Genomic DNA, 20,713 nt, shown 5'->3' with positions numbered 1-20,713 from the left:
AGCATTGGAACAGGCTGCCCAGGGAAGTGGTGGAGTCCCCATCCCTGGAGGTGTTAAACAGACATGTAGATCTGGTGCTCACGGACATGGTTTAGTGGCGACTTGGCAGTGCTGGGGTAATGGTTCAACTTGATGACCTTAAAGGTCTTTTCCAACCAAAACGATTCTATGAATCACGTACAACCCCATGGTTTCATTCTAGAAATTTGGAATATTCATTGTTGACTGCTGATAAGATCTGAGAAGGAGAATTCTCAATTAATGAATTTTATAGAATTTTAATTTAACAAAATGTTCTAAGATTATTTCCAAATGTGTTTACCAAACACAGGGAAATGTATTTAGTCAGAACTTCAGGAGAGGCATTACAAGTTCCTGAATGATTCCCAGCAGTTGTTTTCTTATCAATTAAGACACAACGGAGCTATATTACTAACTCATGGCTTTAGCTAAGCTGTTGTATCAATATACCGAGTTTTGTTACATCAAGTTCCAGTGTGAGGTCTTAGAGAAGCAGGAGGAAAAGCAAAAGAAGACTACCAGCAACAAAACAGTATAAATCAGTGTAATCACATAATCTTTATATCCTGATAAAAGCCATGCTAAGCATGAAGTGTTAAATATTCAAGTGAACCAAGATTTTGGGTAGTATTACTAAAAGGTGACAAATCATTTACGCTTAAGGTCATATGCTAATGAATTCCCAGTTACCTGTTGCCCAGTGCAGAAGGGTTTATCTTGGACAGCTTTAAGCTCTGTCTTGAAATCAAGGTGATCTCTACAAATAACAGAACAATGGCATCATGAGTTTTAACATGTACTTTATATGCAATCTTACTTTCAAGAAATAGAAGTGTCTGTGCTTTTAATCAACCACACCACAGCTGCCTGCATGCAGAGATTATTAAGGCACACTTTCATAATCATGATAACAAGTTCTATAACACTATCGAGGATTATGATGCTATTTATACAGTTCATATATTTCTGGCTCAGGAAACACTAGGGCTTCAGGGAAGTAGCAGTCTCTCCATTTTATTTGTTTTATCTTCTCCACTTTAGTCTCAGTTGAGTTGATCTCATGAAGGAGTGGGGTAGGTGACTAGAGAACTTCCCTATACCAATGACAGTAGTCTAAGAAGGTGCTTAGGCCTCTTGCTCCTTCTCTAGACTTCCAAGGTACAGGTTCCTTTATCCTGGTGCAACCATTGCTTAAGATCAAACACACGTAGCAGCTATGCATGGTGAGGGCAGGAAGAGCAGAGATGAGAGGAACAGAGGTGTTCTTCCCAGCTCTTCCTTTCCATTACAGCAGCAGAAACACTATGCACATCTAGAGAATGGAGAAAGTATAATGAAGAGGCAAAAGCATTGCTTAATACTCTAAATCTTCAGTGCTAAGATTGCTAGTTAATGCATAAGAAATCTGCCTTTAAAATTGTGACAATGGAAGTTTTCCTACTCCAATGTAAACAGCTTATTTTGCCATACCCCTCATCTGTTTTTAATCATCCTAAACACTAGATGAAGCATACAAGCAAGAAAGTATAGTCAGAACTTAATTTGCCTCATTTCACAGCTCAGGTTAACACACTGAAAGCTTCCATCTCTGTGTCCTTAGGTAGCAAGCCATCATTTGCCTCAGTTACCCTACAGGCAAGCAAGCAGTAACAGTTCCCTACTCCTTAACTATCTATTAGATGAGGAAATACATTGGCATATGGAATCACCTATAAATGCAGCAATTTCCCCAAATCTGTTCAGAGCATGTTGGTCCAAGTATCACTGGAAAGAATTATTTTTTTGTTAAACTTTTTGTTAAATTTTTAAAATGTTGTTAATGGATGGAAGCATAGATTTTGTCCTTGAAAATCTATCGTGTTTTTTATCTCAGTTTAATCTTGGCCTCAAACCATAGAACATACTAATTTACATTCAGCATGTTCTACGGGGAGTATTTCTGTACTTAAAATCAGACATTAATACGCTTTAAGCAACAATTCAAGTCTACAAACAACTAAAAGGATTCTTTAAAGAAAAGTTCTCTTCTTGTATTCAGTTCTGTGACTAATTTACAATGCTTTCCTCGCAGTCAAACGTCATCGTCTTAGTAAGCACACAAAGTGCCAGAGAAGTTTCAAAAATTGTTTGGTACACAGCAGAACTAGTACAAAGGGGCTTTGAAAATAAGACAGAACTTGAGTTATATTGTGGTGTAAGTTTCAAAGTAACAATTGGAAGAAGATTCCCATCATCTTTTGCTGTAAAATAAGCACATTTTTTTGTCATGGCTATACTGTGTGACTTGCTTTCAGGCAACAGTTTTTAAACAGCAGTTATTAGAATTATGCTTTCATTTACTATAATTCAGCTAAGCTTTGGGAAATATTTAGTTTTCAACTAATAACTCAGGCTCATCATGAAAACTGCAATTTTGTGAACTTTAATCCGCTACCTTAACATGAACTCTATCCTGAAGAGTATGTAAACAAGGCAGTTAGCGAACTGCAAGCAGCAAGTCAAAGATGCATTAACTCCTTTTAAAGTCCTACATAAAATAACTCAAGATAATAATAAATTCTAAAATAAATAAGATTTCTTACCTCGTCTTTTCAGAGTCAACAGATTTGGTTTTCGGCCTCCCTTTGGTTTGATTACTTTGGCCTGTAATGAGACAAAGTATTTCAAACAAAATCATCACCACCTAAAACGAATGGAAAAAAAAAAATAAAACCACACTCTGAGCCCATATTTTGCTTTACAAATAACAGATCTTAAACATTTACAATATTGAAAATTAACAGAAAAAGTTCTTCAACAAGCCACCTGTAAGTGCTACAGCATGAATTTGGCATTATTTTAATTAAATAGTATAGACTTTTAGTAATCCTATAAAGGGGAAAAGATACTTCAAATAAATAGAAGAATCTTAAAATTCTGTAAGACATGATCTGACCCTACAATATTGTAGCAACAAAATGTGGACTCCAAGCTAAAGAAATTGGTATGTTGCACAAAACCACAGCTGATATTATTCACTATTAGTTGATAACTAGAATTTCTCAAGGAAATAAACAGATCACTACAGATGTTTAAGTCTGACTTCAGAAATTTTACGGAAAGAGTCTGCTGCTTCAAGAATACATTGCTAAAGGAGTTAACCCAGAAATGTAAACATATGAGCAAGATTAAGATAAAGGTCCCTAATTACAAAATAAAAATATTTGATGATGTGGAAATACTGGATCACAAAGACAAGAAAGAACCTATCACAATAATGATTAATTTCTAACTGAAACTTGATGTCAAAGACTCAACACGAAACTTTACTAATACACGCTACCACTTCAGGGATCTAACGCTGTTGTTGATTAGTTACAGGGCTCTACACATTGAGTAGTTACACAATTCATTAGTAACAAGGAAGAAAACATGTTTTATTGTAATTGGTCAAAACCAGGAAGCCATGCCATTAACTGCAAAATAATCTCTCAACTGTTTTCTGTGGAATTAAAACATAACATTAGGCATCCAAATGCACGCATGCATACTCATAATTAAAAGTTTTGAATTTTCAAGAATTTTAAGTTAGAACTTTAGAAGACATTAATGACTCAACAGCAACAATGACAAAATCCACTCATGGGAGAGCTGTCATCTACTAACCAGACAATTAGACAAGAAAGGCAAAAACCAGCATTTCTGGACTGGTATAGAATCAAAAAGCAGCTGACGAATTCAGCTGCAGAACTGCTGAACACCACGTTGCAGGCACTCCTTGTTACACACGGTATATTGAAGGTGTGTGGAGCAGCAGCAGATTTTTTTCTAGTTAAACCCAATGTATTTTACAAGGCTTATAGGACTGCCACCTTCTGCCTCAGCTACCTGTTCCAAGGGGGGATAGTTCCAGATATAATCTTTCAGAATCAGCTTAGGAGGCAACTGTGGCTTCCTAATAGTGGACACAATCACACAGACAACATACAGTCCTGCATCTGGATTCAAGCTATTTGAGCACTGGAACCCAAATATAAGGTACAGCTACTGAAATCATTAAATATTACTTGATTTACTATTTTGCCTATACTGAACATCAAATATGAAAAATGGAGCCAGCGATTTCATATATATAGTTTCAGTAGCTATCTATGCTTAAAAATGTTTATTTCATGATAATGAGAAGTACTTTACATATTTAAGACACAAAATACTGAAAGACACCAATTGTGGAAAAACACAACCCTAGCCATTTGAGTAATCTCACTGAAGCCGGTGGGATGTCTCATGTACTCATTTCTCACATTAAATCATATGCATACGTACTTCATGCCTTGTGTCAGAAGTAATTTTTCATTAAAAACTTCTTAATGGCATCAAACGTAATGACAACAAGCATCATGAAAACTGGACGTGTTCAGAACAAACCATTTATTGAAACTGTCACCCAGAAGTCTGCTGAAGCAGTTCATAAGCATTAAAGCTACACTAATAATTATCCCAGATTCCTCATAAGAGACATTTAAATCACAGAAAACAATAATCCTTTCAAAAGCCATAAACCACTTCAACCATATCATCATTTAACTGTTTAAAGACAAAGACATACCAGCTTTTCTTCATTATACAGGTTCCTTTCCCTTAAGGAACCAATCTATCATTCAAAATAAAATCTTAATGAAGATAAAGGAATACAAGCCTTCTCTCTTACCATCAAAAGAAAGAATTAATCAGCACTAATTTTTCATTGAGTGACATAATTTTAAAAGTCATTCAACAAAAATAATTTCAGAAAAATTTCCTACAGAAACTACTACTTCCAGGTATCACCCATCTCAGAAAGATGCTACTTTCAGATTTTTACAAAATACTTCTGGATAAAAGTAACAAGCAAATTCTGCTGAAATACAGTTACTTTGGGAGATACTAATTCAACAGGAAACATCATTCACTTACCCCACAAACATTTTAAAATGCTAGTAGAAGTAGTATTGCTTTTGCTAGCCATTCCTATTAGAAGCGAACAAAGATATTTAACAGAAACATACACATGCTCAAAAAAAAAGTACATGCAGACAAAAACTGAAGTAAAACAAAACAAAAAAAGTAACTTTAAGATAAGAAACAGTGGCATAAAGGTCCTTTACATTAAATCTCCTGCAAGTCTTAAGCCTTCAAGTGAACAAAGGCTAAGAAAACGAAAGCTATTTTTCTCCGCCCACAATAAACTTGTATCACTAGCCATTCCGAGTGTAACTCCTCCTTTCAAATCAAAGCCAAATCACATACTTTCTTCTACATTAGTACTGACATAATAAGTCTGAGGGGGAGATGAGGAGGACGAAGAAGGAAGAACGGAAAAAAAACCCCCATGTAATCAGCATGTTTTTTTTGAAATAACTACATTTAACATTTCATAGTCCTGTGATCTCTTTAGCCAAGAATTTTCAGTTCCCTCCCGAATTCAGCCTGTCATTATTGCTCTTCCCTCCTCAACCTCTCCAGAATCAGATAGCCTTCTGTCACCCTGCCCCTTCCCCAATACCAGCAGTGCAGACAGACTGCAGACACACTGCCCTGGACCATTACCGGCAGCGTAGACAGACTGTCAACACCCTGCCCCCGACCAACAAGGCCAGGAAGAGACTGCTCACATTATTAATAAAAAGTATAATTCTCTCAAATGTCACTACTGCCGACGAAGCCAAGGAGCAGCAGAACTCTTACCCACAGTCAAAAGGCATTTGCATGATCTGGTCTTGCTGCCAGGTGAGCTGGACACCAAGTGTCCCTGGCAGTCCAGCCAAGCCACAGCATCGCTTATAATCCTGTGTTTGCTGTCAGTGGTCAGGTGGATTACTGCCTCGGCACGTTGCTGCTGATCTTTTTCACCGCCTCAGTGTAGTCAAACTCTGCTACTATTCAAGACCACACCTCACTTAGGAAAATGTCTGGATTCACTTGTCAGTTCAATCTCATTCAAAATCTCCTATGATCTCTGTGCATCAAGTATTTTGGTCCTTTACAGCATCTACATATAGTTCCTCAAAACTCATTTGTCTTCCAGATCTTGACTTCCCCTTTCTAAAACCCTTCCGTGATTTATACTTTCTTCATAAAGTTCCTGCAACACTTCATAGGGGTTTTTTTATGATCCTATCATATAACATATTTTCAACAAATTCATCTTAACTCTACCTTTGCAACCCTTTCCACCCTTCCCATCTCCCAATAAATCTTTTTAATTCTTCAAGATGTTTGCATATGGCCAAAATCCACCACAGTAAGATCACTTCTCCTACTGCTCATTTAAAAATAATATTTCATAATATATTTTCACTGGTTTCTTAAAATAAAATTTTGAAGTGCTCTGCACTTTGACACCTATTCAACTAAGTATGTAAGTATGGGAAATCTGAAGAACAGTAGGACTGGGCACCAGGGACTTCAGATTGTTTCATGGTCAAGACTAGAAGGATCCACTGCCTTGGAGGTCACAAACTTTAGAATGCGGTGTGAGCATGCAGCTGGTAAAGATCCAGTAGGAGTATTCCATACAAACATTCTAAATAAGAAAAATTTCTGAATGTCAGGGAAATATCTTACACTTTCTTGGTTATAGCAGTTTTTAGCAGGTGATAAAAAAAGATGCAAAATGCCAGGAAAGACTTCATTTTGAAGATCTGAACTGCTTGCACTCCATATTCACCACAGAAAAGTAACTCTGGCACTGTGGAAATTTTAGGGGTGGGAGTTCTCTCCATAAAAGGATTGGGTTGGTTTTTTTTTTAATTATTCATTAAAAAAAAGCAAACATGAACAATAAATCACACCAACTTATACCCCTTAAAGTTGGAAGCTAAAAATCTAATTTGACAAATATTTTGTGGCCTCCTTCCTCTCTAACTGCAGGATTATTTTCTTAAGGATCTATATGGAGCTTTTAGTAATCAGCAATGAATTATGAACATTTAAACTACCCACATACTTGAATTTAGATCCTTTTAGATCCTCTACCTGTCTCAGAAGGAAGGAAAGCATTTCTAGCCTGTGACTCAGCATGCTGATTTTTAGTTCCCATTTCAATTCTGAATTCACCCATGTTAAGGTAGATTCTTCAAAAGCATGAAGGAAATAAAACAGAAATACAGGAGTGAAGTATCTTCTAAGGAACTGCATGCTAACAGGAAAAGAAATGAAACATGATAGCTTACTTTTGTGAAAATAGATATACATTTGCTTATTAGTAATGGCAACAGCAAGGGAAGAACTGACTCTAACTTGATAAACAGCAAAAACAAACTCACTTGGTGGGAGCTCCAGAGACCAACCTTTGCTTTCCGTTCTTTGCACATCAGTCACCTAATGACAAATACCTTAGGTTGGTTTTACACAGATAACAAAAAAAAATATAAACACACTGAATTTAAACAAGGAAAAAAATGAAACAGTAACATTTCAATGAAGAAATCACAATGACAATATGGTGTATCATTCCCCAATCAAAACAAACAAAACAATTTCATTAATCAAAGTTCATTTGCACACTTTACTTTTCCCCCAAAAAATTCATAGCATGACAAATACTAGACTTTACTACAGTAATATTCATCCTCAAGGAAGGTAAGTTTACAGACCTACCTTCTGGTTTTCACAGCATAAAAGCAGATGAAAGCTTTCGTAAAACAGTCAAAAAAAAAAATCTTTAAACACTTCTTGTGCTTTTTATAGACAGCTTTCTTCTTCCACAAGCTCTAACTTTCGTTTTCTGCCCTTGTACTTTGGTTTCGTTTTCCGCCCTTGTACTTTGGTTTCGTTTTCCCCACTAACACGTCACCTTTCTTTGCTGTCCCACCCTCGGGAGAAACCTGGGTGTTTTTTTCACATGTGCTACACTGTTTTGACCTTGCTAATAGATTCATGTTATTTATCATGTTGTTTTCTGTATTATATAGCTTGCTTATAACACACTTTATGGGCTAAACTGTAACAAAATTTATTAATTATCTCAAAATAATGACTGTAAAGACAATCCAAAAGCAGTACAAATGTTGTTTAAAAGCAAACTGGAGATAAGATTATTAAATTAATTCCATGCTGTTACAGCAGGACTATCACAGTCTGCATGTGTCTTGCAAAGCAAACCACTCAGGAAAACTTACGCACAGGAATGGTTTACAGGCTCCCCGTAAGTTTACATTTGTAAAGAGTCTTTTAAATGGAAATAATTAAAGAATTACAAAGGGCTACTAAAATAACACAAGTCCATCTCGCATTTTAGCACTATACTACACAATTTTTTTTTTTTTAAACACAAAAGCCAAGCAGATATCTGAGAACCACAAAACCCTAGTTTTAAATACAACCCAGAAATCTGGAGCATTAAAATAATGGTCTATAACCATGCAAATACCTTATCATCGCAGTACCAGTGCAAAGCTACACTCCAGTATAGCAAAAGCCCTGTACAGGAATTAACTTTGCCTACACTGTCTTCCACTGAACTCCATTACACCTGTATGTGTTAACTAAACCGCCTGCTAAAGCCAAAAGGAAGCTCGTATCTGAGCGCGTACTGACAGGCACGACTCGACTGGACAGTCAATTAAATCAGACATGACTTCAGTCTCTCCTTCAATAAGCCCAAAGAGAACGCTTCTCCCCCTTGTAACGTACGGCCTTCACCTTCTCATTCAAGCAACTACCTCTCACCTCCTTTCAAATCAGAAGTCCTGAACACAGATTTGGTAGTTAAATATTGCATGAAAAGCACATTTGACTAAGAAATACACAAGTATTAAAACACAGCGGCTGCAAAATTTCAGCCACACCATTAAATAACACATTTCAGGACAACGACAAATCAACACACTGGCAGTCTTGTAATACCTGCTGGAGCATGACTTACCCTGGTATCATGTTTTTGATGATCTTTAGGATCGGACTGTGGTCTCTTTCTGTCTTTCTCCATTTCTTTTTGTTCTTGAGATACTGAATGAGATTCTGAAGAACTGCAGTCTCTGATATGTAAAAAGAGAGAACGCTAGTTCTTCCAATGTTGATGGTTTTTCTCCATATTTATACGTGTATCATGAAAAAAACACAAAGCCTTCCCCTCCCAGGACTGTTATGGCATAGCATATTTAAAGGATTCGATCAAACAGCCATTTTTTATACCTTCAAATTCCCCAGTACAAGGCTATGCAAAAACAACAACAAAAAAAGCACACTGTTTTCAATAAAAGGGACAGGAACTGAACTACTGAACACTTATCTTCTAAAAAGTAAATAAATTAATAATGGTAATTAATTAAAAATAATAAAAATCAATCTTGCCCAAGGCTACATTTAATTTATGAAATACAGAAGGGAAACAAATTTAAGTTCCTTCAGAATTTTCAGGTTTACAAAAAGCTATTTAGTAGTTCACTTACTGTACTGTTCTTGAGTGACAGACACATCACAACAAGTAGAGCAGTAAAAAAAAAATCAAAAAGATCTTGCAGAAAAATGTTTAACACAGAATCTAGGGCATACATTGTAACTTTGCTGAATCTGCGAATATGGAATCCCTCTTGCACTCTCTGGGCAAAGCAAAAGCACAGAAAAGACGTGGCAAAACCAAGTTCCTACAAATGAGGACACACAGTTTTTACCATTGCCAAAATGCATTTGCTAGCATTCAGGTGCTCAAATCACCTTCATCTCCTAGCGCATTTTACAGCAAAGATAACACAAAAGTGTAGCTGTGATTGCCTTGACATCTCCAGGCACCAAATTTCCTCCACAGTAAAGTACTTCAAGTTGGGAGGACAAAAACCATTAAAATGTAACTGTTTCTTGTTTTTTCCAACAGAGGTAAAACTTAATGCTGAAGAAAACTGCTTGGAAGTGGAACGCATCTCAAGACAGCTTATTTAGCTCCTAAAACTCCTCTTTACTCCAAGGCTGCACTCGGGTTACAGTTCAGGTAAGTTTATTCCTTCCATTTTTATTTACTGATAGATAACAAAATTAAGCATTATCTATGCTATGTATTACCTAAATCTTATACTATTATACATTGCTAATTAAAAAGGCAAACTTGACAGCTGCTTACTTTTTCTCAGGAAGTGACTTCTTTGGTTTCTGTTTATGTTGTTTAATACCTACAGAAAGAACAAAAAAGAAATTAGCTAGCTTCAAAGGAAAGTTACCGATGACGGAATTGTGCTATGTTCAAGGTAGATCAGAAAAGTTTACCACTCATTTCCTCTAATGTCTTCTTTAACTTGTCATTTTGTTGAATAAGATCCTTAAGTCCATCAAGAACATTCTTGCATAGTTCCTGAGCTCTCTCATTAGCTTCCAAAGCCAGTCTGTGTTCTCCCAGTAACGACAGCGCCTTACAGAAGTGGTAGTGACCCTAACAGACAAAAGTTTGAATTTCAAGCATTTGTTCACAAAAGCAAGAACATTTATACTCAAAACAGCTGTAATAGACAATACAACGCAAACTTTGACATACTCAGAAGTTATCTACTCCACCTGTTTCAGGTCAAATGATTAAGTTTTCAACTATTCGGCAGACTGAAACAGAAAGACAATTAACTGGGAGTGGCATCCACCCTCTGACTTTAGAAAAAGAGCTAATTTGCTTTTTCCACTAATTTCAACTACTACTTTGCAATTTAACTATCCCTTATTTATTCTTTTTTTAGGCCAAGAATATTGGGATATACATGTTGGTCATTAATTGTGTTTCTTCTATTGTAAGGACTACATTTTCTCTTCAAAACACTGTGATAACATAGCTATACACAACAATGCAATAAATGTTTTCTTCTGTCTTTACACATGCAGAACACCGTGTAACAACACATACAAGCACGTCAGAATAATATTTTTAATATGAAAATAGAAGCAAACTATGTACTTGGCTGATTGAAGCAGAATTCTTAGTCCAAATGGTACTGCATTGATTCTACTATCATTAGTCCTAAATGCAGACGAGAAGGGATCACATCTACCCAGGTCAAACCTGTGATTAAGACAGTGGGATCTTATGCTGGTTTACAGTACCAAAAAAAGGCAATGTTTACGAAACTAACCTTTGGCCAATTAGGCTTCAAAACAATGGCTCTTTTCCCATCAGCAAGGGCTCTCCTTAGAGCAGGAGGGAAAAAGAAGAGGTATTTATTATTTATACTTCAGAAACAGCTGCAAACCAGATGTGTAAGGCACTGTGAAAGCACAAAATGAACAAAAGAACAGTCCATTCACCTGTGTAAAGGCACAGTCAGACAATACTTCTTAGCAGAAATTTACCAGAGTTACAGTCTCAACTATTTCACCCATGAGATACTTACTCCATTGTCCTAACCACTAAGTTTTCCCAGCATTTCTACATACATACCTACCCCTTAACTGGGTTCTAACAAAATGTTCCTTTAAAAAGCAACACCTTAATAAAAAAGCCTGAATATCAAACCTAAATATTTTGACAGAAATTGTATTAGAGAGTAGTTACATAACCATAGCTAAAGATTTGAGGGTGCAAGTGTGGCAGGTGCACTCACCCTGATGAAGAAAGACTGTTGAGACACAAGATTTGCTAAATCTGGTGAAAATAAAAGAACATCTGCTGACACTGCTTGTTTTGCATATTCTAACTCAGGTAACCGCAAAATCCACAATTCTGGTCACACCAGGGTTGCACAGCTGGCTATTGTTAGACCCACATTTTGCTCGAAAGCTGAGACCATCAGCCACTGAAGAACCACATGACCCTGGTGTTGATCACAGATAAATTCTACTAGGGTATAAACAGGATCTCTCCAGAGGACAAATTAAATCAATCCCCCTCCAAGCAGTGGGTCTGCAGCTGGGTACTCTCCCCTTGGGTCAGGTCACCACCTGAGGTAACTACTCGAGGTTCAGAGCCCTCATCTTGACTGGTGAGTTAAACGCATTTTGGGTATAGTTCCTTTGCAGAATTTAAGATTAAGTCAGCTGTGTAGTACTTAATTCCACTTGGGATCTGCAACCTGTAGTTTACCAATGTTCTTGGATTATTATGTAAGTTTTGAGTATGATAAATTTCTTTTGAACTTATGACCTTCCTAAATTCGTGAGCCTCTGAGACAGCAAGTATTAACTGCTGAGCACTGAAAGACAGTAACCTCCAAAACTCCCAACAACTGAAAACTGAAGAACACGCCTGACTGACTTTTACATACAAGGTGTCGTGGAACAACCAGAACTACAATTTTGGTCAGGTCAGAAAAGAAGCAAACTATCCCTGCAGCTACAGGAGAGCAGCAGAGACAGCTCCTGCTGATAGCAATGTTGCCCAGAGCAGGCAGTTACAGAGTTTACACACCTTCGGGGTATACCACACCTTCTTCACTGAACTACAGCTACATGTCAGATAAGCAGGATGTATTAAATTACCACAAAGAGAGGTCACATATGGATTATTTTGGATGAGGAAGCTTACAAACAACCTCACTGGCTTGGTCATGCTAATGCAGTGAGGCCTTTAGAAAAAGTCTGCATTGAGAACTGACTTGAAAGGCCTGCAAAGGAAGTGTTAACGATTTTACCTCCAGAAAGGGAAGGAATATGGAGGAGAAAAACTAAACAAAACAAAACTTGTTTCACGTGGAAGTGTTCATAAATCGCTTAGTCACTACCACCAAACCGGAAAGCTTGTCTGGAAAGATCTTAAGCCGGAGAATGACATGCTCTGTGTTAATGAACGCTAGATACTAAAGAAAAGCCTGAAACAGACAGTCATTTCAAAACAAAGACTATGTTTTACACAACAAAATTCTTCAGAGATCTCAGGAAGAATTAATTCAATGAAATGAAAGCAAGTTTGAACAAAACACACACACATGAACTAGAGAAACCCTAAAACTCCAAGTAGTAATGGCAGAATTTAGAGATGTGGCAATACATTTAAAAAAGTCAGTAACAAAAAACCCCACAATAGAACTAGTGATTATAATGAAAGAAATTGTACCACCTTCATATGGCATGGCTATAAACAATTCACCCATGGTCAGTTAAAGACATGCCAAACCTGGACAAACACAGCTTTAAAAAACAAAGAAAAAGTAATATACATGATAAATACAACGTGTAGTAAACTCAGATGGGTGTGCTGGGAGTGCAGACCAGCAAAGACAGAGCAAGGGTGTAATGAACAGCATGGTAGCAAACACAAAAGCGACCCCAAGTGGATCCCAAAGTGAGAAAGAAGAAACCGTAAATGTGAATGAACATCACCTTCCTCATAGAGAAGGACTGCACGCCAACAGCTCTCTAACCCCATTGCTACAGCAATTAAACTGCCAACTTTAGTACCCAAAGGAGCAGTGGAGGTGAGCACAACATCAGGAAAATGGGCAGAAACAGAACCATGTGGATACCACTTTTAATTACATCTTATTATTTTTTATTTCAACAATTAGATCTGGATTAGTAACAACTAGACCCCTAGGACTTCAATTATACTAACAATAAATTCTTCGGTCAGCTTCACATAAAAGGTGTAAAACCACGTTGCTCATAAACAAGATTTTTAGATTAACAGGTGGCTTAAAGAAAATAACCCATGTACCCACACTGATCTTCAAGAGGTTTACTAAAAATCACAATACTCATTGGTACTGAGATATTTTTCGTGTTGCATAACTCACCCCTACACACAAATTTTAAATGGTATTACATACTGCCAGTAGGTACAGCTAATATTAATTTTTCTTAATAACAGTTGTCTGAGATAGTAACACCACAATTACTATATACTTAAGTTTTGAAAATTCTGTTTTCCTACGTAGATTGCCAATTTTTAACTGCAGATCACAACATTTCAGATCATAAAGAAGGGGTTACTTACTTGTACTGCCTTGTGAGAATTAAACAAAGAGCTCGGTTTCCATACAGAAGATGGTTTGCCGGACTTAAAAAAAAAAAACATGTGAAGAGTTAGTCATGCATGCTACTTTTGGAAATCTTAAGGAGGAAAAGTTTTCACAGTAATATCTGCAAGCACTCTGGCACCAACAATTATATACAAGCTTCCTTGAATAGTTCCATTGATTTACAAGTTAAGTCACTGAGAATATTATTTTAATTATGTAGTGATTTGTAAGATTTGCACCCACTAATGCAATTTCTAGTCTATTCAAATCACTCTCACTCTACTTTAATAAACCATTTAAACTCCTTCCCAACTCACTAGGCTCTGGCATATCAAAGCACACCTCAAATGGTCCAAAGGTATGGCTATTATGTTCCCTACAATCTCAAAAACAAAAAAAAAAGCCAAAAAAGGCATGAGGCGTGGAAAAGCTAGCCCAACTGCCTGACTGGGTAGACTAAGCAGCAGTTCTAAAAAGCTAAAGCATCATCCCAACATAAGTAACAGAGAATGAGAGGGGTGAACTGGTGTAATCCAGCAACAGCTTGAAAGGAAGCCAAGGGAGGATGCAGCTAGTTAGGGAAGCAGTGTGATGAAGCAGCAAATATGAAAGTCAGCTCATGCAGAAAGAATGCGAAAGTGAAGACGGCGCACACAGCAGACGAAGATGGATTCCTTAGCTGCTAAACATCACCGAGCTATTCTTCACCTTCCAGCAGGATCTTAAGGACAAAGAGCAGTTTCTAACAAATAGCTCAGCTCTACAGCCCCTGGAAAGCACAAGACTTCCTTTGCTCTTTCACTGAATTCCGCTCCTGCTTCTCCCTCCCCCTCAGCAGCTACCCTGTGCAGACATCTTAGCCCGCTCCATTGCCTCAGATATAGTCACCTGACGGAAGTCAGCCTACCCAACTTCTCAAAAAGGCTGAAATCAGCTTGAATTTGGGACTGAAATACATCCTACTATGCGAGATAAAATCCAAAGCAAGACATCAGCAAATGCTAATCCTTTCAACTGCATAATTATAAAGCTTCAGACTTCAAAACAAAGAAATAAAAACCACTTTGCATAATCAAATTTTTATGAAAGTTGGGACTTCATTAATTTCGCCATATTTCATAGCCACCAGAACTTGCAAAACAAGCAATTGCATGACTATGACACAAGCAGCGATTACACCAAAACAGCGTTCTGTAACTAGTTGACATTCTGTGCAAATACAGGAAGGAGGTAAATTCTCTGCATGCATAATGATAGCAATTCTCATTTAAGCTCTGTCTTCCTGACCCTTTACACAGCCCAGGAAAGTCTCCAAAGCTTTTCAGCAAATGACTTCTGGGAAGAAATTAAACAAGAATAGAAAAGGAAATTAGGCCTGTTGCATAGAGAGCTGCCAAGAGCAGATACTTAAACATTTTTTCTTATTCATTTGCTCTGCATCATAGCCGATATGATAAATATTTGCAACAGTTGGTCATGTTGTTCTGCTGGAAGATTATCTAGGAGGGATGATGCCAAAAGCAGCCGTTGACACCAAATAATTTATTTCCTTTCAGGTTTACTGTTAAGTCAGTTTAGATCAGCTTTAAACCCTAACAGGACTTTTGGGGCAGTAAAAGCACTAGTAACAAAAAATAAACAGAAAAAAATGTGTTATGTAGCTTTTTTTAAAATTAGGTATAATTTGGCCTCTAAGTAGAGCAGCTCATACAAAACTTTACAAAATCGGGATAAATCTGAATCAGCTGAAAACGTATTATATAACACAACCTAGTTAACAAGTTGAGTTCTTACCAAAACTCTATGGCTTTAGTATATGACATTATAGCAAAATCAAAGTTTCCTTGGGAAAATTCCTCATTTCCTTTCTGTTTCATAGATTCGCTGTTCTGTGAAATGAAGAAAAAACAATTCAGTAACCATTGTAGTTAAACTCATTTACAATGAGGAGTAAAGAAAACATCTGACAAGAAGCAGCTAAGGTTTTATGCTTTTAAAAGCAAAATGCTACGTGTGCACTATCGGTTGTAATTTAGCCCTTTTAATTCACTGCAATTAATAATCTTGAAAGTAAACAAATGAAAATGTTATGCAGACAAGAACACAACAAACAGTAATTAAAACACAGGACTAACTCCGATCTCCTGGGTTCCATATAGTCATAATCAAAAGCAAGCATGTGTCAACGAGTCAAGTAGGCTGAGTACGGCACTGCTCAAACAGTTCCCTACTCAGCACCTTTCAGCGCAACTTCTGAAAGGAAGACATGGGAATTAACCAGACTGCTGTATTAAAAAAAACCCCCAAACTCCTACACTAAAGGAACATGTGGCAAAGAATTTGAGGGGTGAGGAAGAGCACACTTTCCAACATACACTAGCAATACAAAAAACTAATGTTCTGTAGGTAATTATTTCTGTCCGGTCAATTACTCAAGTTTTTGCAACTTTCACCTTTGATTTGGTCATTTTTATAATTTCTGATCTTTAAGCACCCCCCCAAAATAAAAACAACAACAAAAAGCACAAACACATTTTGGTATCTTCTCTCACCTTCCTACATTTTTCACAGGTCACAACTTTAAATTCTTCAACTAAATTACAGTCTTCTGAAGCAACTTTAGTAATGTAACGTTTGCCTGGAGACAAAATTCAGAAAAAACCACAGTGAGTGAAGAAGTCACCAAGGACAAGAAGTAGGGTTTTTCTTCTGCTGCTAAGAATCATGCTCTGGTTTATGACTGAAAGCAAAATTTGACATACCAATTAAATTACAGAAAACTAAGCAGAAATGTTCAAGAGACAAAGGAATTATTAATTATTGGGTAAGCCCAAAATAACTGGCTGTAGACCCTTTGAAACATTTAAGTACTTGCCTAACTTCAAGCAATCAAGTGAACCTCCAATGCACACTACAGATTTTGCATTTTAAAGATCTGTAAGGATTGGTATTTTAAAGAATTTGTACTTTGGTACTTAACTGTAAAAAGACTCTTCTCCTTACATGCAAGTCCAATTGCTACTTGCCTGTTACTTACTGCAATAGCTGAGTTAGAATGTGTGTGTGCAAGAACACAAGCCATTTAACACACGTCAAATACAACAGGCCTGCGGTAATTTCAGAAGTTCAGCAGCTAGTGCTAATATCTTATGGTAACTCCCACCAGCTACAAAAGGTATTTTTTGAGACTAAGATCTCAATACTCTGACAGAATCCTCGGCCAAACATTTAACAGGAAGACCCAAATAATGTTTCCCGCATAATATTTTCAGCTTAACCCTAAGTTAAAGAAATACAAGATGAATAAAGGAATACAGCCCATAATGGACACCAAAGTGAAAAAACATTCTGAACTTCTGTTCAGAAAAAGCAAATACAACCCCATACAGAGATTCAGGGAAGAACTGACTGGTTCAAATAAGTCAAAAACAATAAATAAACACCCCATACCACCACTACATTTTCAGGCACTCCCAGACTAATAAAATACATACAAACTTTTACTATTCCATAATTACTACACAAATTACTTGCTGTACCAGTGTGTTCCAAAGTGTTGATACTTACATTCAGCAAAGAAAACTTCAAGATAGATCCAACCAAAATCACCAAGTTTCTCCAGCCTCTGCAGAACACTGACATCACCTGCGCCTCTGAGCCAATCAAGCGCATCCCGAATATCAAAAAAACCCTATTTCATTTGAAGAAATAGAAAATAAAGGGAAAAAAGGTAACTAATTCCATACAAAGTGAAGTCTTCAAAGAAAAACAAGCACCGCACAAATCAACAGCTCACTGGCAATATAGTGGAAGCGTTCCATGTAAATATAACAAACAATACTACTGGAGCACTTACACTACGCACTTGTTCCTGAGTTGTTACCCTTTGAAATAGGCAACAGCTCACAAATATAAGTGTCTGGAAAAACTCAAACACAGCATAATACCGCATATTCACAAACAGAAAACAGTTATTCTTTCAACAGGAGAGCCATTCAAATTATAGAACTTGATTTAGAAACTTCTTTTGGATGACTACACACAAAATTGCTTCAGTGTGAAGTGACAAGCCTGATTAAAAGCAGCAGCATTTTCCAGTCTGTTAGATGTGCAAGCAAGGCTAAGACTTAATTCTGCAAATCATGACTTCCCTTCTATTCAAAGAAATGTAATTCTTTGAGCTACAGAAGTTTATTTGAAGGGAGTGGATATTGAGTGAAGAATGTGCATTGCCTGGGATACCCCCACATGATCTGAGCCTACAGATTTTGAAAATTAAAAACTTGATTAAGACAAATATCACTAAAAATACCAAGAACTGGGTAATCCAGCAGTAACATACAGTTGTACCTGTTCTGCTTCTTCTATGGCTATTATCAGCTATGATACTGTCTTCTAATTTCAATGTTTGTATTTTAGATTTTGCAGTTAGCCCACAGCAGGCAGCAGAAACTAGGAAGTGGGGGAAAAAAAGGTGACAAACACAGGGATACTAAGAACCTTCACAGTCCAAAGTTTACAAGCTAAAAAAAAATCTAACAAGTTTAGCTCTACTGTATACTGAACTTGGTAATGAAGACGGATCAGCAGGTTTCCAAACCACACTTACTCTGCCATCCACACACCTTCAGATTGGACTGGTAGCACTATTTGAGAATCTCATAAAAGATTTCCAACCTGTCTCCGAAGACGGGCACTTTTGCATCACTTCAGTGATCAAGTGCTCCACCATACAGCACTGCCATTGCTAGTAACAGGCCACAGAATTCGTACAGAGTTTGCAGTGCCACAGGATTGTGACTTGTCAGGCTTACTCTGAGTTTGTCCTGACCTGCTTAGAGTGCTGTTTTAAGTTAGTTTTAACTGCAACAGCAATTTTTCTTCTGGCTGGGTAGTTATGACTAATTTGTTTTGAAAATAAACCTAAGCAGATCGTAGGATGAGGAAGAAGAAACCAACAACAGCAGTTCTCACAGCAAATAACTCCAGGCTAGTGATGACTATACCACCCTCCACCCCACACGTGCAAGCCATTTGCTTTAGGATCCCAAGGAGCAGTACAAGGATAAATACAACACCTGGAAAAGAGTCAGATACTTGGAAGTGTGTGTATTACAATTTTACCTGTACTATTATTATCATTGGAGTTCTTCTGTTTAGTATTATTTGTTTCTTCGTTTTCTTTTCTCTTTTGCAAGGATTCTTTCTGGAAGACTTCAACTATACTAACAACAACTACTTCTCTTTACATATACGTGTGTTTGCCTTTTGGGCATTTAGTGTAACACACCCACACCGTATCAGAAAGAGAGGACGAAGCAAAAACAGATCACATAAATAAGACCACGTGTTTGTGGGAAGGTATGTACAAATATTCCAGACTGAAGGCAGAGAGAGCACTGACACATCTCAAAGGAATAAGCCTTCAATAAGAAATGGCAAATCTTTGAGCAACCAACAAGGAAAGCCATCAGCAGGTAACCAGAGCACGTGCTGGTGGTGTACCTAAACCCAACCAACCACATTGCAATAGCAACCTCCAAGAGAAACCATTTACTTTCAGCATGTGAACTAATCCCAAAGGTCTCAGTCATTTTGATCTTCTTATATAGACCAAATTTATTTCACAGTTCCAGTCAGATCCCACAGATTCCATTCAGTGGCTCAGAGGTGCAACAACTGGCAACTCCAGTCGTATATACCATGCCTTCCCAAAACTACAGACTCAACTGATTTATGAAAACATTTTGGATATTTGTACAAATATTTTGTTTGTATCCAGACATAAAGAAGCATTCCTATTAAATTCAACTATTTATCTAATTCCTATAAAAAACAACTCGAGAAACTTACATCTTCCAGTCTGCTGCCAATTCTCAGTATGCCGCTGATAAAAGGTGGAGAGTTCTGGAAGAGGTATAAAAAACAAAACCCAAATTATTACAGTTCAATACAATTCCAAAGCTTTAGTTTCTATCTGCTCAGGTTCAACTCAGTTTCTGCTTGAATGCAGTATTGTTTGGACAGTTGCTCTGGTCCATTTCAAAGTTTCAGGAGATATTCTTGTATTCAGTAGCAAATCCCCTACCAGTTTCCTTGAAAAATAAATAAACACTGATGTGGAAATAAGAGTGCATGGATGCTGTGACATCTGGTTAGAAGAGTCAACCACTTCTGCAGTTACCTACATACCAGCTGATACATCCAATGAAAAGCATCCAAAACAACAGTACTTCCTCTCCTGAGATCTTCTGTTCCTCCAAATAAATTTTACTATTGGACATACAATCTTTTACACAGAGAAGGCAATATAGGCTGAGGAAGTAAGAAGAGGGAGGCAGAGGTAAACAGGGAAATGGGAACATACACAGACCCTCTCATATAAAAGTAGAACGGGAGACTACCAGAGGAGGAAACAGCACAAAGAACCCATCACAGGAGACAAAAACTGCCAGGACATCCGGAAGTACAAGAAGGTGTAAACAGAGCACTTGGACAGACTGAAGGAGGAAGCAGCAAAAAGAGCATAAGAAAGTATGAATCCACCTGCAATACATCACTACAGTACACGAACAGCTAATCACAGAAAGCCGTATAACAGCAGGGTGGACTAGAAAGTGTAGCTTGGAGTTGAACCCAGAATTTCAGTGAACAAATTTTTTAAAAACACATCATACAACAATTAAAAAAAAAACAAAACCCTCTTTCCTTCAGCTGCTGAGAATATTCCTTATTCTCTCCTCTGCACTGTTATGTTTCTGTTCCAAGTCAACAACAACAGCAAATTTCAAACATCATTTGTT

The 20,713-nt window shown here is 37.2% G+C and overlaps 1 protein-coding gene across 1 annotated transcript in view; it reads right to left on the bottom strand.

Annotated features, from left to right (window-relative positions):
• LOC104491749 (E3 ubiquitin-protein ligase TTC3-like) overlaps window positions 1-20,713 on the bottom strand; it is a 61,310-nt gene that overhangs the window by 37,713 nt on the left and 2,884 nt on the right. The window contains 12 exon segments of the mRNA XM_010134216.1: window positions 712-778; window positions 2,604-2,664; window positions 7,308-7,362; window positions 8,909-9,020; window positions 10,100-10,148; window positions 10,243-10,405; window positions 11,091-11,145; window positions 13,886-13,948; window positions 15,705-15,799; window positions 16,463-16,548; window positions 17,478-17,601; window positions 19,764-19,817. Coding sequence (XP_010132518.1) covers window positions 712-778; window positions 2,604-2,664; window positions 7,308-7,362; window positions 8,909-9,020; window positions 10,100-10,148; window positions 10,243-10,405; window positions 11,091-11,145; window positions 13,886-13,948; window positions 15,705-15,799; window positions 16,463-16,548; window positions 17,478-17,601; window positions 19,764-19,817 — 984 coding nt within the window.

This window comes from Buceros rhinoceros, unplaced genomic scaffold, assembly GCF_000710305.1.
Source record: "Buceros rhinoceros silvestris isolate BGI_N320 unplaced genomic scaffold, ASM71030v1 scaffold16374, whole genome shotgun sequence".
NCBI lineage: Eukaryota > Metazoa > Chordata > Aves > Bucerotiformes > Bucerotidae > Buceros > Buceros rhinoceros.
The sequence above is the reverse complement of the archived record's forward strand: the minus strand, read 5'-3'. Positions and strand labels throughout refer to the sequence as shown.